Source organism: Erithacus rubecula (genome assembly GCF_903797595.1).
Source record: "Erithacus rubecula genome assembly, chromosome: 25".
Classification (NCBI taxonomy): Eukaryota; Metazoa; Chordata; class Aves; order Passeriformes; family Muscicapidae; genus Erithacus; species Erithacus rubecula.
The window spans coordinates 1,742,451-1,767,373 of record NC_136677.1 but is presented as its reverse complement, the minus strand read 5'-3'; the positions used below and the strand labels follow the sequence as shown (position 1 = coordinate 1,767,373).

The 24,923-nt window shown below is 42.3% G+C and overlaps 1 protein-coding gene across 1 annotated transcript; it reads left to right on the top strand.

Annotated features, from left to right (window-relative positions):
* Positions 1 to 6,868: 6,868 nt before the first annotated feature.
* On the top strand, positions 6,869 to 16,573 carry LOC306812302 (uncharacterized protein). Its single transcript, XM_079326799.1, has 13 exons — positions 6,869 to 7,327; positions 9,296 to 9,417; positions 9,895 to 9,943; positions 10,223 to 10,269; positions 10,409 to 10,565; positions 11,061 to 11,514; positions 12,137 to 12,242; positions 12,472 to 12,618; positions 12,805 to 12,865; positions 13,886 to 14,052; positions 14,132 to 14,242; positions 14,587 to 14,698; positions 15,028 to 16,573. Exons 1-13 carry the CDS (start codon positions 7,081 to 7,083, stop codon positions 15,036 to 15,038), a joined length of 1,791 nt encoding a protein of 596 aa, XP_079182925.1. The 5' UTR covers positions 6,869 to 7,080; the 3' UTR covers positions 15,039 to 16,573.
* Positions 16,574 to 24,923: the final 8,350 nt, after the last annotated feature.

Sequence of the window (24,923 nt, the reverse complement as noted above, 5' to 3'; positions counted from 1 at the left end):
TTTCTGTGACCCAGCCCCCTTCAGCTGCACAAAATCGAAATTATTCCTCTCAGAGCTCAGCCTGGGATGCATTTCCCTCTCCAGCTCACGTTTCAGGTGCTCTGGGATAACAACCACCCTCTGCCAAGGACCCAGCTCTGATAGCAGAGGCAGCTCAGACAGGCTGCCTTTGAAACCACAGCAGGTGATCACCAAAGGTTTGCTTTGCCAAAGAAACCAGGAGGAAAAACCAGCAAACTTAAAAAAAAACAACAAAAACAAAAAACAAAAAAACCAAACAAACAAACAAAAAAAAAAACAAAAAAAAACCCACAAAAAAACAAAAACAAAAATGAAAACAAAAACAAAACAAACAAACAAGAAACAAAAACCAACCAACAAACAAAACCCCAAACAACAACAACAACAAAAACAAACAAAGAAAAAACCCAAACCACACCAAAAAAAAACCCCAAACACCAAAATAAAGGAAACATCTGAAGTTTTTTTCTTGTCCGAATAAAAAACTTTCTCAGTGAAAAATGGGTTTAAGTGAGGAGTACCCAAAGGAAGAGCCACCAAAATGCTCCAATAACAAAAAGATTTATCCCTTTTGTCTTTCCATGTCTATTAACCACTAAATTGATACTTTTATCTGGGTATTTGTGCAGTATAGACTGGTGAAAATCTGTCAGAAATTGATTTAAAAAAAGGTTGATCCAAAGTTATTTGAAAAGCTGGGAAGTGCTGCACATCCTTTGGGATTGGGGTATCAATTCCATCTGGGATTGGGTGACCAATTTCATTTGGGATTGGGTGACCAATTCCATTTGGGACTGGGGGATCAATTCTATTTGGGATTATGTAATCTTTTGTATCTGGGATTGGGGGATCAAATCCATTTGGGTTTGGGGAATCAATTCCGTCTGGGACTGGATGATCAATTCCATTTAGGATTGGATGACCAAATCCATTCTGGATCTGTGGGGTCCAGAACAGGAGCACCTCCTGCCCAGGGGAGGTCACTGTTGCTGCACAGAAAGCCTCACACGGGGAAGGTTTAGGTTTAAAGGGACAATTTAAATGTGGAACCCCACAAACCCTTCCTACAGCAGCTCAGAGTTCCTTTAATTCCTCATCTTTCCAGAAATCCACCAAAAATCAGTCCCACAATGCATCATTCTGAGTGGAGACTGATAATTCTCAGGGCTGCAACAAGAGCAAATCAAATCCCATCCCCTGATGCCTTAAGGCATCCAAAACAGGCAGATTAAAGTAATTTATTCACCTTTAATCACCTGCAATCCAAGACCAGGCATCTGAGAAGTCATCAGCAATTAACTGCATCTGATCACGGCATAAAAATCAGGAAATTATGTCCCAGGGGAGAAGAGCTTTGATTATCTGGGTCTGAAGAGGTGAAAACTCAGGAATATTTCTTGATTCCCCTCTGAGGGGGCAGAGTCAACCCAGCAGCCCCACAGCAGAGGAATTTCCTCACATTTCAGGGAGGTAAAAGCAGTCTGAACATGCCAGCCCTGCCATGGCCAGGGAGCTCTGGATCCAAGGAAAACATTTGGAGGTAACCATGGAGCAGCACCAGGGATGAGTCAGGGGCAGGGAATTCTTGGAAATGAAATAATGGAATCACCCAGGAGGGGACAGTGACATTGTCAGGGTCACTTTTGGGGTGAAGAACTCCTGAGAGAGCTGGAAAGGGGCTCAACCTGGAGAAAAGGCTCAGGGGGACCCTCCTGGCTCTGCACAACTCCCTGGCAGGAGGGGGAAATTTGGGATCTTTTCCCAGAGAATAGGAGGAGAGGGAGCAGCCCCAAATTACAGCAGGGGTTGGACACCAGCAGCAGGAATTTCTCCATGGAAAGAGTGGCCAGGCTGGAAGGAGCTGCCCAGGGAGGTTTGGTGTCCCCATCCCTGGAGGTGTCCCAGAAGGGCTGGAGGTGGCACTGAGTGCCCTGGGATGGGCACAAGGTGGGGATTGGGTGTTGCTGTGGGGCTGGGAAACAGTGAAAGAACACAGCAACACAACTCCTCTTCCAAGCACCAGGAAGGAGCGATTTATTGAAAAGCCATGGTGTTTATATAAGGGAAATCAGGAAAAACAAAGTAGAAAAGACTCATTGGTCAAAGAAAGCAACACCTCTTTGAAAACATGCTTTGTGTAAAATATCACGAGACACTCACACAGCTCAGTGCTCAACATCAGGCGTCTGTCTGTGTTTTCTTTTTACCTTTCCTTGTTTTGTCTCTGAGAAAGATTCCCAGCATGGGAAAGATCCTGGCTGGAGCTGAGTGTCCTGGTTTGAAGGACAGGTGTCTGCCAAGAAAGGCAGAAGCTTCCTTGGAAATGGAGAATGTAATCCCCTCCTCCCTCCAAATTATTATTCTAATTTTGAAATTAAGGGGCTCTCAGGCAAAGATATGGGAATTAGGAATAACAGTTCTTTACTAGAAAAATTAAAATAGAAACACAGCATTACAAAGAACAATCCCAAAACCCTGCCAGAGACAGAATCCAAACTGACCCTTGTCTGGAGCATCTCCCAGTGGGATGATGGAATTTTATTAGTCATGCACTGGGACTCAATTAACAGGAGATATCTCCTGGAGGGAGGATGGGCTGTGGGAAAGGTGAAGATGATTGCCCCAGCTGGTTTTTAACGATGGCCCATTAACAGGAGATATCTCCCACAGCTACAAGAATCGCTGCCACACCCAGTTTTAAACAATGGCCCATTAACAGGAGATATCTCCCACAGCTACAAGAATCGCTGCCACACCCAGTTTTTAACAATGGCCCATTAACAGGAGATACCTCCTGGAAGGAGGATAGGCTGTGGGAAAGATAAAGATGATTGCCCCAGCTGGTTTAAAGATGGTCCATTAGCAGATAATATGTGCCAGGAGATCAGGGTCACTGCCCCACCTGGCTTCAACAGATGAGGACAGAATATACATTTCTGGCCACATCAACCCAACACACTGAGAAAAGTCAACAGCCTGGGAAAAAATCCAATGACGTTCCCCACAAGCCTTCAGCAGCATCCAGAACTGGGGACAGCTTGGACTTTCAGACTCTGGAGGGCTTCTCCAACCTCAGAGATCCTGGGATTCATCCCAGCTGTGCCCATCTGTGCCCTCCCACCTTCAGCTGGGATTTTCAGCTCCTCCAGTGAAGGTTTTGTTTCTTTGAAAAGCATCACCCAACACAGGACAGTGTCCCCAGCCACCCCAGGTGACCCCAGGCCGCAGGGAATTCGTGGGGTGGATGTTTACTGCAAAGCCAGCAGCGATGTCACAACCCCCTGCCACCGCCAGCACCGGAATTGTCACATCTCAATTGCATCCCATGCAAATGGAGCCTCCACAGCCCTGCTCTGCTTCCCAGGGGAGAGGCTCACAGGGGAAAATCCTCCCAGATCCCACTCTGCTTCTTAATTTTAAAATATCTTCATTATTATTCAGCCTTTTAAATACTCCTCGTGCATTTATATATTTATATGTATATATTTACACAGGATTATGTTCACCTTTAGATATGCACAACTCCCTTTAAAGGTGAGCTTTAAAATCTCTCCTGATATTTTGTTTGTCACCTCACTGGAAAGCCTCCTCCTGGCTTTCTCCATCAGTGCAAATCAAACCCACCCCCTCCCAGTATGCAAAAGAGGATTTTAATAAAGGAAACCTTTTGCAACAAAGGGTTTTCAGTCGGGTGGGTTCAGAGCTGGCATCCATAGGGAGAGACAGACAAACACCTACCCCAGCAAACGCTGTTAAAGTGGGTGTGTGCACAGGAACGTGTAGGGACAAGGGAGGAAGGGAGAGAGAGGATTCACCCTCCATCCAAACAGAGAAAAGGAGCAGCACAGCCTGCAGCTCCACATGCAGAGAGGTTTTGCAGAGCTGCCCATCACAAATCAGTTCATTAGAGTTTGTTTTTATCACTAAGAGCTTCAGAGACTGGTGGTTATCTCTGCTGAAAATATCACAATGGAAATCAGAATTCCTACAGCAGGATGTCAGGAATTAATCAGGATATAAGGAATTTATAAAAAAAAAAAACCAAAAAAACAACAAACCCTTGCACAAAAAATCTGGCATGTGATTTTTCCTGCAATCCTGTCTTTCCTAAAAGCTCAGCTTTGTTTATTCCCAAACCTGGCTTGACCATCAGCCCCTGCCCCAGGTGATTGCCACTGAAGACCCTCACCCAAACCTATCCTCTGTTCTTACACCTTCAACGCTTGAAATTTTCTCCCTTTCTTAGAATAAAAGCACGGAGTGTGTTGAAAAAAATGCAGAAATCACTGAAACTGTGGAAGAAAAAATATTCCATACTCTTGGATAAAAACCACTTTCCCCAGCCCAGGTTTCACTGGGTAAGAAATGAAATAGTTCTGTCCATAGGGTGGGAATAGGAGTCACTGACTGAAGCAGCATCTACAAATCCTAGAAAGTCATTTTTGGGATCTCCCTCTGCTTGCTGTGCAAGCTGGAGCCTGCCCTGCCTCGGTAGATAAAAGAGGACTCAATGCAGCATTATTAGAGGGTCCAAATTGAAAATTGAACAGCCAGGGATGGAGCTGGAGGTGGACAGCTCATAGCCAGCAGTGCCTGTTTACAGAACAAGACTCATGAGAGCTGTTTGAAATTAGAGCAACAAAGGATTCTTTCAAAATGTCAGGTACCTGTTGAGGTTGGAAGCAGAACCACAAAATTCCCAGTTAAACAAACACAAAGCCTTGGAGACCTTGTAGTGCCCACATTCCAAGGGGTTTTGTTGCTAGATTTGAAAATCCACTTCTTTTCTCATGGCTGAAGATTGCATTTTGCTCCTTCCTGTACCACAGAAAGGTCAATTCCTTCCCAATATGGGTCAATGCCTGCACCAAACCCAGGCCAATTGCTGCTTTACTGTGTGGATGCAATCACGAGTTATAAACAAGAAGATAAAACTACCCAACATGTGGAGGAGAATAGAAAGAGGAACAATCTGTGATGTGATTTACTGCCCAATAAATGCAGTGAGTCACTGCAGTAATTTCCTGTTTGCAGGAGGCCAAATTCTCCCACCTCAGCTAGCGTGGAGGAGTTCCTGAGCTGGTGCCTCATCCTGGAGATTTGCACGGGATTTTTACAGGATATTTACAAGATAACACAGAGTTTCATGGCTCTGAGGGGCTGGGTCCTGGCTCCAGCTTGTCTCATGCAATCAAGCAGGTAAAGCAGGTGAAATGGAAGGGAAATATTTACCCAGAGTAGAAGGTGTCCCCAGAGGAACCAGCCAGCCTTCGTGGCTGTCTCTGTGTCAGACAGGAGAGCAAAGTTCAAAAGTGGAAAGGTGACCAGACAAATCCCTTCCCCTTGAACAAACTGGGGAATAAACTGGGATCTTGGCTCTCTGTGCCTTTAACCCTGACCTGCAGAGCCCTGGGGTTTCACAGGGGTGAGACAGGGCTGCCCTTGGCTCCAGCTGTGCCTCTCCCTTCTCCATTCGTGTTCCCAGCTCCAAACTCAGCTCCAGTAATTGGCAGCAATAATCTGTGGGGCAGGGAGCCAGGGAAGAGCCACTGCAATGCAGATCAGCTCCTGATTCCCTGCTTGTTCTACAAGCATCCAATCTCCTTTGATCAATACCTGAATAATCCTTTCAACATCCCTGAGCCTGCAGCTGCTGCTGCCAGTGCAGGGAAAGCAGGAGATGGGATTGCTCAGGAGTCACTGCCCAGTTCCAATTCTAACACAAATGTGATGTTGTTCTTTTAAATCTGCCCCAGAGAATCTGGCTGCTCTCTGCCCAGGCTGATGGCAAAGATGATATTGCTTGGGATTAAATCTGGAATGCTTTCCAGGACACAGCCAGGGAAGAAGATGCAGCTGATAACATCATAATCCTTTTTTTCAATCTAGGTACTTAAGAGAAATATCTGCTTGTTCCCGTTGAAATGGCACAGCCCACAAGGTGAAATCCATTTCCCAGGGACATGGGAATGGAGTTTAGATCTAAGACTGAGATCTGGTGACAAGGAAATAGATTTCCTATAGGAAGTGTCCATCCCCATTTGCCAGAGTTTAACCCCTGTGGTACCAAATAGTCACCAGCTCACCCCCTCTCCCTGGCAGGATGGGGAGAGAGCTGTGGGAAGGGAAAAAAAAAAATCATGGTTGAGATAAGAATAGTTTAATAAATGAAATAATTGAATGAAATGAGAGGGGGGGAGAGATATAAATAAACCCCAATTAGAACAATAATCACAAGGCAGTTTCCCACCAGCTGCTGCTCTGAAATTGGTACCTCAATCCTCCAATTTAAATCCTGGGCATGACTTTCTCCAGTATGGGATGTCCCTTTGGCCACCCTCAGCTGTCCTGTCTGAGCTCCCCCACAGCTCCTTCTGCACCTCCTGCCTAGGAAAATTCCCTGATTTGGGGGAAGCACAACTGAGCAAACACTGCAGCATCACTTTGGTACCAAAAATATTCTTCTGCTAATCCAAAACCCAGCACTGCACCAGCTACTGAGAACAAAAATCAACCTATCCCAGCTGAAAACCACTTTTGAGAATTCTCAAAACATTTAATCAAGAATCTCCTACTACTTTACTCACTTGCACTACCCTAAGTTAGAGGTTGTGCAGAAGCAGAAAATTTAATTTTCTCTGTTTCATACAGCAGGAAAAAAAAAATTCAACTTACAGTTAAACTTTTTCTTGGGAAAACTCATTTATTCATCAGCTGCTCAGGGTTGTCAGGAAGGAGGGTGGAGCCTTCCCAGGCTGCCGTCCTCCAAACCCTACCTGAGTATAAAGAGCAAAGCAGAACTGCAGCCAAGAAACTCTCAAAAGCTGCTTCCACTGCCTGCTGGGATTCCAAGGCTGCTTTCATTCTTCCCCTGCTGGAACTTGCCCCCAAAGACAACAGAGAAGCTGGACTCACCTAATTACATTGGAGGATTAATTACATTGCCATGGTCTCCTTGTGATACTGGATTGATTTTTGATTTTTTTTTAACACAACTGAACAGGGATTTTTTTTCCTCCCCTCTTCTCTTTCATCATTTTCTGCACACGCACAGTGGAGATGTTGCAAACAATCTGCATGAGTCCTGAACTCCTTGTCAACCACAACATGAGTGAAAGTGAAATCTGTGCCTACAGCCCAGGCCAGGGCTCTCCTCTGCCTGGAGAAACTGCCAGTCCCAAGAGCTGCTTCCAGCAGAGCCCATCCCTGCCAGACTCGGGATTAACTGAGCTGAACGTGGTGAGCCCCAAGATCTACCACCCTCCTCCTCCTCCATGCAAACCTCCAGGGATTCCTGCTCCTGCTGGTAAGAGAAAAAAAAAAAAATCTTTATTCCCATTTCCTATTTTGCAGCAGCTGATGAATCCCAGTGACCTGGGGCTCTGAGCAGCACAACCCAAACTCAACAATTTCAGAGATGTTCAGCACATTCCCCCCTCAGCCTTGGCTGGATTTTGTTGTGCTTTGCTGCTGGGGTGAGAAATTGCTCTGGTTTCCAGAGTATGCCCAATATTCCATCATTTCTGTCCATCTCCAGTGTTCTGCTGCTCATTTGCATTCTGAATTGCAGCTTTGGTTCTGAACTAGCAGCAGGGTAATCGATGTGACCTTCTGAGTTATTAACATTTCAAAGTCACAGGAAAGCGTGTTGGGTGAATCATTGCCTCTGCAGAGTCCTTCAGTCTCTAGGATATACCTGACCCACCACTGGGAAAACTCTTCCCAGATAACACCAGATTAGCAATCTCACTGGCTTGCTGCAAACCTTTTCAAAGAAACCTTTAAAACACTTTACAAACAGTAAATTCAAAACACCAATCCACGAAAAAAGGCAAAAATTCTAGAACAGTCTGAGACACAAACTCTGCTTTTCGAGCTCTCAGTGTTTTGATTATTCAGTGATAGGTTAAACACTGAGAAGTGCCAGAAATCTCAGCAGCCACCCCATCTCCATTGCAGAGGCACCATTTGTGCTGGGATTCTCCTCCCTGCTGCTGGAGGGGTGTCAGCTCTCGGCGCCTGCAGCGGGGAAGGGCAACCAAAACCACGCAACAAGAAACCACATCTGGTGGGGCTGGTTCCCCTGCCAGGATTGCCTCCTGCACACATCCAGCAGCTGCACCCCTCCTGCCTGCTGAGCTCCCCTGCTCCCTGCACGGGGCCCAGCCACATTCCAGCACAGCACACGCAGATTTTACTCTGATTCAACAAAATCAGGCACCTCCTGTTTTATTTAACAACACCAGGAGCTGCTGGCCCAATTCACCTTTTTCATTCCAAGCTGTTTGTGTTGTTTAATCCTGAATTGTGTTTGATCACAAGAGCTGTTTTTATTCCTCTTGCCTCTTATTCCCTCTCCCAGTGGGAGCAGAAAGCTGCTCCCTGTCCCAGCATTGCTGCTGGGTGACTCCCTGCTCTCAGGATCCCACACTCTGGTTCCCAAAGTGTTCCCAAACTTTCCTTGGAGCTGTGCCTTTCTCCTTGGTGTATTTTATTGGGAAAACCCTGCTCTAATGCATTAAATCTGTAATTTTTTTAATGGTGATACCTGTCGCTGAATGCGTTTTATATAAAATTATTCCAAGTAGGGGGACACACAAGGCAGGGAGGTGAATGCCAGTGTTACATAAAAGGTATTTCAAAAGCCAATGGATTTAAGCTTCTAATCTGGGCAAGTCTTTCAAGTTTGGGGATGCAGGCACCAGATGCAAGGAGAGCTAACACAAACAATCACAGAGCAGCTTGTTTTGACAAAGAGAGAGCCTGTTTGGACAACGAGGTATATTCTCAAATAACTGTTTCATTTCAGTGCAGAAAATCATTGTTTTGCTTTGAATCACACCAAAACTTCCAAACACACTGAGAGCCACTGGACAGAGCATCCCTATCTTAATTTTGAACAAATTCTGCCCCTTGTTGTTGCACTGATAACAATTTAGCAAACCACAGCACAGGAAACTGCCAAGGCAGATTTACCACAACACAGAAAAATCAGAGTGTGAGAGAAGCAGAGACCTGAACACTGCTGACACATTCCCCAAAAACAAATCCATGCTCTGTGGCACGCAGGAAAACTGAGGAGGAATTAATTTAAAAAAAAAAATAAAATCATTGAGCAGATCCAAAGAACAAGCAGGGAGATGTGGAAATTTCCCAGAACTGATGATGAACATTGGAATCAGAGCTCTCTCCCCAGGCTGACCTCATCCTCCCACCTTTCCCCAACAGCTCAGACAATTGTGTTACTTTCAGCATCGTGTTGTGACTTTTCCAGACTCTGAACTTAGCTCTGATCCCCCTCAGAAGCGCTACATGGGTGTGAGAGTGAAGATGCCAGTGCGGGAATTGCTGAGGAAAATCCGACTTTCCAAAGGCTTGGACCCAGCTCCCAGCAAGGTGAGAAATCCCCGAGGTTGGGAAGGTTCCTGCCAGGGCTGCAGCATCCTGGTGCACACAGTCACCTCCCCCTGGGTGTTCTGGGGGGGTCACACCTGCCTCTTCCAGCCACCAAATCAATGCTTTTGGTAAAAGTGCAGAATAAACCAAATTTCAGAGTTTGGCTGGGCTAGGAGCAGCTCTAAGGCTGCAGGAACTCATCCATGCCATGGATGCTGGACATTGTTCAATCAAGGCAAAGATGGCCCAATATTATAAAAATATTGCTCCAGAACCTGCAAAAACAGCCCAAGGAGCTGATAAACTCCAGACTGCTGTAAAAATCCTTATAAATTACCCAAATCTCTGCAGCTGCTGAACAAACCCCATAGCACAGGAGGCAATTTCACTCTGTCCATGTTTCAATATTTGCCAGTGTTTCTCCTTCCCCTCCGTGTGAGCATCTCACATTGAAGCTGGGTGGTTTTGTCTCCCCAGGAAGCCTCATCAGTGAAGATGGTAACCAAAGGATCCTCAGGAAAAACAGGTTTGGAAACGCCTCACTTGGTAACAGAGCCTCCTTTTCTAGTAGGATCCTCAGTGTGAGGTACCCAAAGAGGCAGAGCACTGCTGGGCAGTGATCCCTGCTGGGTCCCTTCCATTCCAGCTGTGCCTCACCACCCTCTTGCTCATCCAGCTGTTATCTGGGGCAGGATTAATGGGAATCTAAATGAGAATCTGAATGGGAATCTAAATGGGAATCTAAACGGGAATCTAAATGGTTTTCTCCCCCTCCTTTTTTTTTTTTTTTTTTTTTTTCCTCCAGCAGAGAAGAGAAGAACTCACCCTTATACAGAGAAACAGCTTAGGCAGGTATGCAGAACACCCTGAGCCCCGCTGTGCCAGGCTCCCGGGGCAGAATTCCTGTTCCATCACCCAGGGAGAACAGGACACTTCATGCCTGCTTCCCTCCCCTTTCTTCCACCCTGCCTTTCTCCTGTTGCCGTTTCAGAGCAAGCAGAGCGCTGGGCAAACCCCCAAAGGCTTGGAGGACCTCGACATCCTGGTGGAGGTGCTGCAGGAGGATCTGAACAAGAGCCAGCTGCGGGAGGAGCCGCTGCCAGGCGGGTTTGGGCAGGGAATATCCCGGGATCTGCAGAGCTGGGAACGCCTGGGGAGCCAGGAGGGAGCTGCTGGCCCGAGGGGAAGGCAGCAGAGCCCGGCAGAGCTTCACCCCGAGCCCGGCTGGAGAGATTCCCAGCCCGTCCTGCGGGGACAGGCAGAGCTTTCCTGCCGGGGAGAGCGGGAGCGCGCCCAAAGGTGCGGGATGTTCCCCGGGACGGGACACAGAGGGAGCGGCTGGTGGATGCAGGATGCTCTCCTGAGCGCTCTGGAAGGTTTTCCAAGAAATTCTCCATCCCAAGAATGTTTCCCCAGGAATTCTCCATCCCAGGAATGTTTCCCCAGGAACTCTCCATCCCAGGAATGTTTCCTGAGGAATTCTCCATCCCAGGAATGTTTCCTGAGGAATTCTCCATCCCAAGAAGGTTTTCCAAGAAATTCTCCATCCCAAGAATGTTTCTCAAAGAATTCTCCATCCCAGGAAGGTTTCCTGAGGAATTCTTCATCCCAGAAGTGTTTTCCAAGAAATTCTCCATCCCAAGAATGTTTCTCAAAGAATTCTCCATGCCAGGAAGATTTCCCGAGGAATTCTCCATCCCAGGAAATTTTCCCAAGGAATTCTCCATCCCAGAAGTGTTTCTCCAGGAATTCTCCATCCCAGGAAGATTTCCTGAGGAATTCTCCATCCCAGGAATGTTTCCCCAGGAATTCTCCATCCCAAGAAAGTTTCTCCAGGAGTTTTCCATCCCAGGAAGATTTTCCAAGGAATTCTCCATCCCAGGACACGCCTGCCCTCCCCAGCCCTGCAGAGGTGCTGCTGGGAGCTCCCAGGGGCTCTCCAGATGTGCAGGGACATTTGAGGCTGCCCCCAAATTCCTTCACCCAGCAGGACCTCTCTGCCCTCTCCTTCTTCCAGTTCCAGCTGCACAGGGAGGAAAATTTCCTGAGGAACATCCCAGAGGAAAAATTGCTGGCTCCTGATGAAAATGGCAACAGGTCCTCAATTTTTCTGTCAAAATATGATTTCTGTCCCCTGGGGACATTTATAATTTTAAATTTATTCATTCAAATGTATTTATTGATATTTGATATATCAATGGAGTCTTTTGGAGATGAAATTCAGTGGAAACTGAATTTTGTAAGTGAAACTTTTTGAAGTTTTTGAAATGTTGACATTCTTGAAAATTTACTGTTTTCGGTAGTTGAATGAGACTGAACAGAGGAAATTGAACTTTCCTCCCCCACAGGACTCAATTCCAGTTTGGAAATTTTTCTTTTAAGAGAGAGCTTTTCCCTTCTGTCAGTTTTTAGGGATCTTGCACCTTTTTCCCTGTACAAACAGGGAACTTTGGGGCAGTGAGGAATCATGGATTGGATGACAGCAAAAAGGGAGGAGCAAGAAATCCTGGCAGATAAACCATCATTGTTACAGTAGAGGGAAATAAACCCTTGGGTTTGTTTTGAGAAACATCCCAAGATTTCAGTATTTTCCAGCATTGGTGTTTGATGCTTTAAAATACACTCTCCCTGTTATTTTGGGATGTTGTAACCACTCCTTTGGGGGGGGGTTAATCACTCTTTTTTTCTTCTGATTGTTCCCAACTGAGTTCTTTTCCAGGCTGCTGCACAAGGCTGTTGCCCAGGGAAGGAGAGCTCTGACTTTTGCCCTGGCCCAGAAATTTGCATCCCTCAACAAGATCGATGAGAAGGATGCAGAGGAAAGGGTAGGAGGCTGATTTGCCAAGAAAAAAAAAAAAAGTGATTTTTTTAATCACATGCCCCAGCCTAACATCAAACATCCTTCTGCTGTCCTGGGAAAGAAGGGAAAATGGGAATGGGGAGGGAGTGATGGAGCACAAATCCCAACTTCCCACTTCATTATCTAAAAAATGTTGTTTTTTTAAAATTATTATTGCCTTTCACTGCAACTTTCTGCCCTTCTTCCCTTCTCAGACTGCTTTACATCTTGCTGCAGAAAAGAACCAGCACCTGATGGTGAGTGACCTGATCTCCCTGGGAGCCAATGTCAACGAGCAGGACAGAGCTGGGAAAACTCCCCTCCACCTGTGTGCAGAGAATGGATATCTGAGAGTTCTGGAGGTAAACTGGCTGTTTATGTTGGGCAAAAATGGGGTAAAATCAACTAATGCACATTCTGGTTTTTCAAATGATGCAGAATTTTCTATCTAACTCTGGTCTGACATTGTTACAGAGGGATTTGGGGGAGGAAAGGATATTTTGGCACAGCCAAAAGTCAGGAATCTGACTGGATATTCTCAATTTCAGGTCCTGAAGAGCTGCAAGAAGAGCGGGGTGTGTGTGGAGGTGGACGTGCCTGACCACTGTGGTAAGAGGGAAACTGTGCTGGGCTTGACTTAGACCCCAAACCTAGAAATGCAAATTTGGCCCAGTGTCCTCGTTTGAAGGACAGGTGTCTGCCAATAAAGGCAGGAGATTCTCTTTGAAATGGAGAATGGAAACCCCCTCTCTCCAAATTATTATTATAATCTTGAAATTAAGGGGCTCCCACGTAAATATATGGGAATTAGGAATAACAGTTCTTCACTAGGTAAATTAAAATAGAAATGCAGTACTACAAAGAACAATCCCAAACCCTGCCAGAGTCAGAATCCAAGCTGACACCCGTCAGTCAGTCAGGGTGGTGGCAGCAGTCCCATTCAATGGTGGCTGCATCCTCCTGCAGGGGCAGATGTGGTTCAGCTGGAGCAGTGCTCCTGGAGAAGGTGCAGTTTCCTCTGAAGGTCCAGGGATGATGTGGAAAGGTCTGGCTTTCCTCTGGAATCCAGTGGAAAGAAGGTGCCTTGGTGTCCAAAATGTCAGTTTTTATCTGGGTAGGAAAGGCTTGGCTCCTGCCCTGGCTGGAGCATCTCCCAGTGGGATGATGGAATTTTATCAGTCATGCACTGGGACTCACTGGCCATGAACAGGAGATATCTGCTGGAGGGAGGATGGGCTGTGGGAAGATAAAGATGATTGCCCAGCTGGTTTAAAGATGGCCCATTAGCAGATAATGTGTGCCAGGAGATAAAGATCACTGCCACACCCAGTTTCAAACAATGGCCCATTAACAGGAGATATCTCCCACAGGGATAAGAGTTGCTGCCACACCCAGTTTAACAATGGCCCATTAACAGGTGATACCTCCTGGATGAAGGGTGGGTCTTGGGAAAGATGCAGATGATTGCCCCAGCTGGTTTAAAGATGGTCCATTAGCAGATAATATGTGCCAGGAGATCAGGGTCACTGTGATAAATACACATTTCTGGCCACATTCTGAATTGCAACCCCAGACACCCAGGCAGGGCTCAGGTGCTGGGTTTGACTTTTCCCTGGCTGTTCTTTGCAGGTTTCACACCCCTGCTCTGTGCTGCTCTCGCCCACACCGTGCTGGTGACAGAATCCCAGAGCACAGCTGGAGACAGCAGCACCGGGAGGTTCCTCAGGCTGCGGAAAAACCAAATCCTGGAGGGAATTCTGTGCCTGCTGCAGATGGGAGCAGAGCCCCGGCTGCAGGTGAGGGTCACAGCAGCACCTCTGCCTGGTTGAAGTGCTCCTGCCCTGGTGCAAGCCCTGCATTTGCTGTCATCTGCAGGTTCTGAACTCCTGCCCAGCCTCCGCTGCCTGCCTCAGACTGCAGGAGAACACAGAGCTCATGTGTTTGCTCCAGACTCACAAGCCCCAGGCACAGGATGTTCTCCAGGAGGTAACTATGGCTGCTTAACACAATGCCTAATTCCAGGATTATTCTCCAGGATTAAGAAAATATTCAGTGCTTTAAAAAAAGAAAAAAAATAATTGAAAAGTGTACAGCTCTTTTGTCTTTTCCAGGGTCTTTTTTGCCTCTCAGTTAAGAGTTGCCACCAAAGAACATGGAATAAATGTAATAATATAACACGATTTCAATTAGAAATACAGACTTAAGGCCCCAGTTCAAGTCAATGAGGTTCTCCCAACAGGAGAGATAACACAGCAGATAAATTTAAAAAAAAATCATTTCAGTGCAGTTCAACTGGGAATTGACTGTTCTGGGTCTCTTCACCTGTACAGAGCTGCAGCCTGCTGGATGCTCCCAGAGGAATCCCCACTCTCCCAGAAGAAGATAATTTACCTGAACTTTGCTCCTTGGCACCTCCAGACCTCCTTGATGTCCTTCTCAAAGGTATTTTTGGTGGGAAGTTCAGGTCGTTGGGGGTTTTTGTGACTCAGTCCAGTGTCTTCCCTGCTCTGCCACCCCACAGAATCATTTAGGGTGGAAAAAAACCCCAAAATCATCGAGTTCAAACCTTTGGGTTCAAACCTCCACAGCTTGGAGCTGATGGAAAAGATTCATCCCAACCTTTGGATTTATCCCAGAGGTCTGCCCAAAATTCTTTTTCTTTGCAAACCTCCTTCCTCAGCCAGAAAATGGGGGAATAAAATTCCTGTGTCTTTAGCAGGAACACCTGGCCTGAGAATGGAGCTGAGATTTTCTGCTTTATTGTCTTGCAGGGAAATGCTGAGAACTTTCCTCACCTGCATCTGGTGAGCAACCAGCTCACAGAGGACAGACAGCAAAATATAGAATAAATTAGATTATATCATATCTTGACTGCTGGAAAGATCTCACCTGGACCCAGAACTGATGAATGAGGGGAATCCTGAGTGCAGCTGTCACCAGGAATTCGGTGTTAGCTGCTCCAGGAAGAATTAGATCTTCATTTTCTCACAAATTTCTGCTTCTCTGCTCAGGTCTGAGGTGTAGCTGCCCTGCAGTCTGAAGCTCTGATGATTTTTCATGCAGGTGTTTAGCCCAAGAAAAGGATTTTAACCAGCCAGGGCCTAGTCTTGAGTTTCAGTCTAAAATTCTTCTCCACACTCCAAATTCAACATTCAGGTAGACTGAAAATCTGTCATTTTAAACACAAGCTCTGGGAATTCAGAGCCTGATGAGTTATATTTAATATTTTCTGCAGTCTGGCTCTGAATTTGGCCAAGGCTGGAGTGATCACACTTTAAGGAAGTCTCACAGTGAAGTCCTTCCAAAATGAAACATCGTGCTGAGCATGTTTTCTCAACAAAAGTCAAGTTTTTAATTATGCAATCAGAATTTTGCAGCGATTGTGGATTGTGGGTGAAGTCTGGGACAAAGTCTTTGGAATCAGCTCCTTTCTAACAGATCTAACAGAGGATTTTACCTTTGTAAAATTTAAACATGCAGCTTTGGAAGGATCATTTTTTACACAAAGCTGGGAGAGTAACAAGGAGCTGAAATGATTCTGTACTGCCAGAAGTAATTCAGCAGAATGACTACAAATTAGATCATTTTTATTTTGAATTATTTCTTCCCAGACTGACTCTGCTTTCATTTTACCTTCTGGTTGCGAGTTTGCTGGTTTCTATGAAACTTCCCTGTTTGCTACATAGGGAGCAATTCTACTTTTACAGAACCTAAACCCAAAAAAATAAAACTGATCCAGCAAAGCCTCACGTGTCTCCTGTTGAGGAAAATGGGAGATTTCCCACGTGAAGCCACTGCAGGGTCCAGTGTTAAGTACTCAGCATCTTTGGGGAATGTTTTTAATGAACCCTTTGCATTTTCTGCTTGTAAAAACAAAAAAAAGAAAAAAAAGAAGTTATTTTCATGTTATGGGGTTTCCTTAAGTGTTAAGCTCCAAGAGCTACGTTGCACAAGGTGAATGAACTGTCAGTGGCAGTGTTGAAGTGAATTCCAATGGGATTTGGGTCACAGCCTGGGATTCTGATAACCTGAACAGCTCAAGAGTTCTCTCTTGTGTTTTCTCTACTCTGAGGGAGACATAATAATTCATAATCTTTCAGTATTTCATTAAAATATATAATATAATATTATTCTTATGATGAGTTGCAGAACTCATCCACTTCCTTCCAAAGCTTTTCCTCATGTTTTAGTTCTCTGCAATCTTTTCTTTTTCTCTTTTTGTCCCAGGTTTTATAGATATTTTCCTCCCTGGTTATTTCTCTCTGTCCCCCCATCACTGCTCATCCTTCTTTCTTTCTTCATTTTAACTCACATCTGTTCTTACTGAACTTTGTATTGATTTGGAGACAATTAAGGAAGAACTTTGTGGGATTGAAGGGTCAGATTCAGCTCTTTATTCTCATTATAAACTGACCAAAAAATCCCACATCACAAGGATGAAACAGTGTTGAACAAAGAGAAGAACATCCATAAGCAAGGAAAAAAAACCTGATTTTATTCTCACTGGATTCCTTTAAAAAGCATAGAAAACTGTCATTTAATAATACATTAATCATTCATACAATAATACATTCATAGATTAATGTACCATTAATCTTTTAGTCATGGGAAGTATTAAGGTGAAAGGACAGGAGTATTAAACTGCTCATATAAATATCATTTATTCAATATACTCAGAGATGAGCTTGCTTCTACAGAATATTCTACCACAGTTATCCAGTAATTGCATTGTTAGTAGATTGCTTTACATTGTTTCACTGTTCCTTTCTGTCAATAAATACATTTATTTCATGGAAATACATTTATTTCAAGAAAATACATTTATTTCAAGAAAATACATTTATTTCATGCAGTAATTTGGTTTTTTCTGTTCTTTTCTATCTGTACTAAGCTTACAACAGAAGGAACACAATGGAAAAAGGAAATTCAGGAGAGTTTAGGAGCTGAGAAGTGAAAGTTTTGTTGTTCTGGTTTTTAAGATGGCAGAAATCCTCCAGCACTGATTCCAAAGGGAATTTCAGGACCCAAATTCCTGCAGAAGGGTCTGGAGGGATCCAGCTCCTTCCCACAGCCCCTGTTTGGTTTCCAGCCCCCAAAATGTGTCCCATGATTTGCTGCAATCACCGTGATTGCACCCAAGACTCTTCCCCAAGGCTGCTGGATTTTGCCCAAACATTTTCTCACCTCCCAGAACCCAAAATCCTGAGCTGAGGAGCCCAGGGAGTGCTGCCCACTAAAGCAGATAATGCCAGGCACAGAACAATGCCATGATTGTCAGCAAACCACAGGCAGGCAGAGAAAATAAATTACATTAAAAAAAAAAAAAAAAAAAAAAAACCAACTAATTCCTTCTAGCAGACAAACAAAACAAAATCTGATCTTTTTAAGATGAGGAGCCAGGAAAAGAGCCAGAAGTGAGGGGGCTGGGACACTGAGGAAAACACATTGGGATGAAAATAATCCACATTGGGATGAAAATAACCCACATTGGGATGAAAATAATCCACATTTGGATGGAAAATTATCCATTTGGAGAATCTTTTGGGACTGTGGATGTACAGCTGCCCCCCAGGAAGGAATATTGACATTTCCTCTGCATTTCCCATCACTCCACTTCTCTCCCCAAGTGCTGACAGCCAGGCTGGAGCTGCCAAAATCCTGAGCCAGGGAAGAGGGAGAGGCTGAGCCCCTTGGCAGGTTTGGGATTTTTCAGAGCAGTCTCGCCCATCAAGTTTTCTTTTTTTTATTTTTTTTTTTTCCTGCTTGCTTTGTGGCTGGGGGAAGTTGGGAGAAGGATCCAGTTGAAAGGCAGGCGTGTTCCTGCAGCTGGGGGCAGGAATTTGGAGGAGGGAGTCCCAGGAACTGAAAATTGAGAATGGCAGGGATTTCCAAAAGGGAGAGTGGTGGGGAGAGGCAGGGGAAGGGAAAAGGGGAAAAAAGGAAAAGGGAAAAGAAAAGGGAAAAAGGGGGAGAAAAGGGAAAGGGGAAAAGGAAAAAAGGGGGAAAAAAGGGGAAAGGGGAAAAGGGGGCAAAAAGGGAAAAGGGAAAGAAAAGGAAATAGGAAAAAAGGGAAAAGGGAAAAAAGGGGAAAGGGAAAAAAGGGAAAACGGGGGCAAAGGGAAAAAGAAAAATAAGGAAAAGGGGAAAAGAAAATGGAAAAGGGAAAAGAAAAAGGAAAAATGTGTGGGGTGAGGAGCACACACACAGAAATCCCCAAACCAGGGCTTGAAAATCCAGAATGAACACCCAGCAGGATCTGACACTAAACCTCGTGGCAGATTTGGGATATTTCTGGCCCGGGTTTGCTTTGTTTGAAATGAAACCCCCTGGGTCCCTCTGCTGCTGGTGAGTTTTTGAATCCTCCACAATTATTTCTAGAAAGGCATTTGCAGCTAATTGGGTGCTAGAGGCAGAGGAACACACACCAACCTGCCTTCAAAGCTCCTCACAGAGGCCAAAAATATTTTTATCCTCCCAAATCCTGAGACTTGAAGCATTTTGGAGCCTGTAAAGCACAGCCTGCTTAAAACTCGAGTTTTTACTTCCTTCAGCAGCTCTTCCTGCTCCTTCCTCAGAGGTTCTATGGGACTAAAAAAAATAAAAAATAAAAAATTTTTAAAAAGAGGGTTGCAATGAAATGAATTAATTTACATGATTAATTTTAATTAAGAAAAAGCCACCTATTGGAGAGGCTCTAGGAAACAGCAGGGATTATGTGAAATAAAAGCAACATAAATTAATAATTCAGGGTTTCAGGAAACAGCAGGGATTATGTGAAATAAAAGCAGCATAAATGAATAACCCAGGGTTCCAGGCTGGCCAGTTTGGGCTGCTCTCCCCAGGTGAGGTGTTTCCACTCCTGACCTTCCCGTTTCCCTGGAATCATTACTCACAACCCCTGCCCTGATGCTGGGACTGATAAACTTCTGCAGAACCCTGCAGTTCTTGGAGCTCAGAGCCAAGGTGATGTTTGCTGAGCTGAGGAACTCTGAAAATCCATCCTGGTGACATTTGCATTGTCACTGAGGCCGCTCCTGCTCTGCAGTTTCGTTTATTTCTTCATTATTTTCTTTTTCTTCCTTATTTATTTCCACTTGTCTGTTAAAAACCCCCCAAAAAATCTCATTGACTAAATAAATTTGGGGGTGCCCACATCAGCTCCTCCCCTAGAATCAGAGCTGCAAAGAGAAAATTTATATTTTAATCCATCTGTAAAACATTCCCATTGCAAAAATGCAACTATAGTTGCACTAGTTGGAAATAAACCACTTCCATTGTCCGTGGGATTTCCATAAATTCTGAGCTCTCTTTGGCCTCCATCCTAATTTGTTAAAATTTTAATTGTGATTCAGCTGGCTTTTCAGGATTATATCAGAATAATCAGATTTCAGGGTGGTTTCTTTTTTTGGTTTTTAACACAGAAATCCAATCCCAAGCGCCAGAATTTGTGTCTATTTGATCCTCCCCCAAGAAAACAACATTGCAATCATGATTCCCCAAAAATAATAAACAAGAAGAGCAATAGACAGAAGGAAAAAATAGAAATAAACCATGGAAAGAAGAAAGAAAATAAAAAGAGATTTCCCAGTCCTTGGCTTGGTCCCAAAATTCACTACTCAGCCTTTCCCTAGAAACCTCCAAAAATTATTTCAGCATTTATCCAACTTCCCTTCACGTGATTATAAACCAGGAGTTATTAAAATCCTCCAGCAGAGCCAAAACCTGCTGTGAACAATGGCTGGGAAATAAAGTCTAGGTAAGAAAAAAAATAACAGTTTATTAAAAATGCTCATCAAATATTTGCATATCAACAAATTCCACTGGTGGCTCCTTTTGCTGAGAAACTTCTGTGAAATTTTACAGAGAAATGAAATGAAAATTTGGCTCTGACTTGCTAATGGGTCTCACAGACAAATCTTGTTCAGATGACTTGGAATTCAAATAAATAAATTCAAAGCCTGATGGCCAGGAAGAAAAAGAACTAAAAATGGCAAAAATTAGCTGAAAATAACTAAAATTAGCTAAAAATAGCTTTACAGCAGCTAAAAATAACTTTAAAACAGCTAAAAATGGATTTAAAAATAGCTAAAAATATCTAAAAAACCCTCTAAAAATAGCTTTAAAAAGCTAAAAAATAACTAAAAATTGACTAAAAAATAACTAAAAATAACTAAAAATGACATGAATCTCATGCAATAGAGACTGAAAACTCCAGTGAAAATACATTGATTTTTCATCAGCTTTTTGCTTTAGGCTGTGGATTTGATAGTGAGCACATCAGAGAAGCAGGGTGCAAAATTCAGACTGAAATTACCAATTTTTTTTTTTTTTTTTTTTTTTTTTTTTTTTTTGTAGGCTGGGCTGGGATTTCTTTTCTGGATAATCAAGGTGAGGTCTCAGAAATGGAAAATGTGGCTTCAATTCCCTCCTCCTGCAGGGACCAGGCTGCCCTCTGCTGTGGGAATTGACCAATTTATTTTTTATTATTATTTTTTGGTACCACTCCAGGAAAAGAATTTGAGGGATTGATAATCCTGACTCTCAATTAACTGATGGTAAATGAGGATTTTTGGACTTTCCAAACTCAGGGTTGCTGTGGGGACCCTGAAATTTGAGCCCACACAAGAGGAAACACTAAAATCATAAATTAGCACATCCCTGGCCTTACTACAAATTGACTATATATATATATATGATTCCATATATACAATATATGTGAATATAATATAATGTGAATATACAAATATTCCCTGGTTTGGGCAGATAGCAGCTCTGCTCTGCAGCCTGTGGGGCTCAAATTACTCCCATAAATATTTCACACCAATCTTTGAACTCTGCCTGACCATGAAATATTCAGCAGGAAAGGAAAACTCTGCTCATGCCTCTGTTGCTCACCCATTTTTATCAGTTCAAGTTGCTCAGGACAATAAATCCATGGATTTATTCCTCTTTTTTTTCTCTTTTTTTCTAGTTTTGCCTGGTATCCATGGGGAGCCACAGCTTGAAAATGATGAGGAATGCCAAAATGGGACTCAGTGCAAAAAGAGAGAGCAGAGCCTGCCAGATTGTCCAGCAGGTAATTTTGGATAATTTATCAGAAATTATTTATTTTTCACTCACATATTCCACTGTAATTCCTCAGGCTTGAATTTTGCTGCAGTAATTGTCACCTATTCCTTAATAATTGCTCAGGTTTGAATTTTGCTGCACTAATTGTCACCTATTCCTTAATAATTCCTCAGGCTTAAATTTTACTGCAGTAATTTTCCTCTATTCCTTAATAATTCCTCAGGTTTTAATTTTGCTGCAGTAATTGTCCCCTATTCCTTAATAATTCCTCAGGTTTTAATTTTGCTGCAGTAATTGTCCCCTATTCCTTAATAATTCCTCAGGCTGGAATTTTGCTGCATTAATTATCAGATAATCAATTTGATTTGCTGAAATTCATATTGTAACAAGTAAAAAATTAGCACAGAAATAAATGCAAAGCACTGTATTTCATTGCCATAATATTCACAATCTCAGAACGTGAATTATTTCCGCGTCCTGAAATTAAACAACATCGAAACGAGAAAATATTTTGGTCGAACAGGATCTATTTAACAAAAAAAAAAAAAAAAATTAAAATAAAAAATTTAAAAAGTGCAGTACTGACAGCGGGCACAGAGGGAGATTGTGTGGTGTTTTTTCCTGCAGGGTTTTTCTGCCCCTGCCCCGGTTTGAGGAGCTCTGGGAGGGATGGAAAATCCTGTGTCAGAAAATCCAACCCCGTGTGCAGGGACTCGAGCTCCAGAAACCAGGAGGGGCAGTGCCTGAGCAGGAGAGGATGGGCTCGCTACTGCTCCCACAAGGTACCTGGGCATTCCAATTGTGGCCATTCAAATTGTGTGTATCCAAATTTTGGGCATTCAAATTTGGGCATTCAAATATTGCACCTTCAAATTTTGCGCATTTAAATTTTGCACATTCAAATTTTGTACATTCAAATTTTGCACTTTCAAATTTTGCACATTCAAACTTTGTCCATTTAAATTTTGCACAATCAAATTTTGTCCATTTAAATTTTGCACATTCAAATTTTGCGCATTCAAATTTCGTGCATTCAAATTTTGCACATTTAAATTTTGCACCTTCAAATTTTGTACATTTAAATTTTGCACCTTCAAATTTTGTACATTCAAATTTTGTACATTTAAATTTTGCACCTTCAAATTTTGTACATTCAAATTTTGTACTTTCGAATTTTGCACATTCAAATTTTGTGCATTCAAATTTTTGCACATTCAAATTTTGTCCATTTGAATTTTGCACATTTAAATTTTGCCCATTCAAATTTTGTCCTTTCAAATTTTGTACATTCCAATTTTGCCCATTTAAATTTTGCATATTTAAATTTTCTACGTTGTATTTGTCCATTTAAATTTTGCACGTTTAAATTTTGCACATTCAAATTTTGCACATCCAAATTTTGTTTACATTGAAATTTTGTATCTTTCAATTTTGCACATTCAAATTTTATTGCACATTTCAATTTTGCACGTTGCATTTTTACATTTGGTAAATTCCCAAACCAGGCAGAAAACACTCCAAAAAAAAAGTTAAAATTGCCACATCCAACACAGTCCTTGAGCTTTATTTGTATTTTCTCCAGAGCTTTGACCTCTTTTCCAGCTTTAACACAGGTTAATTTTTTCAATTATTTTGAATTTTTTCAAGTTTTTTTTTTTCAATTTTGAATTTTTTTTATTTTTTTCAATTTTCGATTTTTAAAATTTTTCCCTCTGCTGATTTTTTTCCCCTCTCCTCCCACAGGTTTGTGCTGCCCCCAGAGATTTCCAAGGCTATGACAAAGTCCTTGGACTCTGCATTTGTCACTCGCAGAGTTTGGAGGAAACGTGCAACTCTCAGTGCAGGAGGAGACAAAAATCCATCCTGGAGTTCAGCTGTGCAGGGAGAAAAATTCAACTTTTCATCACTCACAGAAATGGCAGCAAGGTGAAAAAAAATTGAAATTTCCACCAACTCCCTGCTCTTGACACTCTCTGCCTCAAATTCCTTTGGCTCGGAAAGTTCTAGAATGTAACAACAAAAAAAAAAAAATCCCCAAGTGTGAAGTATTTTTGAATTATATTTCAGCCATGAAAAAATAAATAAGGTTAAAAAATAATTTAAATAAAAATTCTTCTTCACCTAGGCTACTGTTTTCTTAGAAGGTTTAAAAAACACTCTCTGCCTCAAATTCCTTTGGCTCGGAAAGTTCTAGAATGTAACAACAAAAAAAAAATCCCCAAGTGTAAAGTATTTTTTAATCATATTTCAGCCATGAAAAAATAAATAAGGTAAAAAAAAAAATTTAAATAAAAATTCTTCTTCTCTTAGGCTACTGTTTTCTTAGAAGGTTTAAGGAAATTCTAGAAAATTCTTGAATGCTACAACAAAAAATCCCTGAACATTATTCTATTACACACATAAAGTATTTTTGAATTCTATTTCAGCCATGAAAAAAATAAATAAGGTTAAAAATATAAATCTGAATGATTTTTCTCTTAGACTGTTTTTTTAGAAGGTTTAAGCAAATTCTGGAAAATTCTAGAATGCAACAACAAAAAAAAAAAATCCCCAAACATTATTCTATTAGAAACATAAAGTACTTTTGAATTCTATTTCAGCCACGAAAAAAAAATTAGGGTTTAAAAAAAATAAATTTGAATTTATTTTCTTTTAGACTGTTGTTTTCTTAGAAGGCTTAAGGAAATTCTAGAAAATTCTAGAAAATTCTAGAATACAACAACAAAAAAATCCCAAACATAAAGTATTTTAAATTCGATTTCAGCCATTTTAAAAAAGAGGAAAAAAAAGGTAAAAAAGAAGTAAAAATCTGAATTATTTTTCTCCTAGACTGTTGTTTTTTTGGAAGGTTTAAGGAAAGTTCTACCAACTCCAAATTTCTCTTTGGAAGATTCCTGTGCTGCAGGACAAGAAACCCACCCAGCACACATCGTGGAGATGAGTGGTGAGGAAAAGAAATTTTTGGGGTATTAAATGGGGTTTGCAGACAGAAAAAAAAACCAAAAAAAGAACAAAAAAAACCCTTTTCTGTGGTGTTTAGAACACAAAAAATGAGAAATCTCAATCTTTGTGTCCTGAGAATGAAAGTGAAAGCTCAGAATAAAAATTTATCCCGCTCAGTCTCAGAACATTCATTTGAATTTGGTATTTCCAAAGGAAATTTGTGCATTTCCAAATTAAATTTGTGCATATCCAAAGGAAATTTGTGAATATCCAAAGGAAATTTGTGAATATCCAAAAGAAATTTGTGAATATCCAAAGGAAAATTGTGAATATCCAAAGGAAATTTGTGAATATCCAAAAGAAATTTGTGAATATCAAAGGAATTTTGTGAATATCAAAGGAATTTTGCTAATATCAAAGGAATTTTGTTAATATCAAAGGAAATTTGTCTATTTCCGAAATAAATTTGTGCATTTCCAAAGGAATTTTTGGTATTTCCAGTAGAGCAGGAAAGGACAGATATTCAGGGGTTTAATTCCAATAAATAGAGCTGAAATCCCTTCTCAGCTTCTTCACCTGCACAGATTTTTTTTTTTTTTCTTGGAATTGAGATTTTAATGTGATTTTACTGAGTAAAATTTGAAGGAATTAAAAA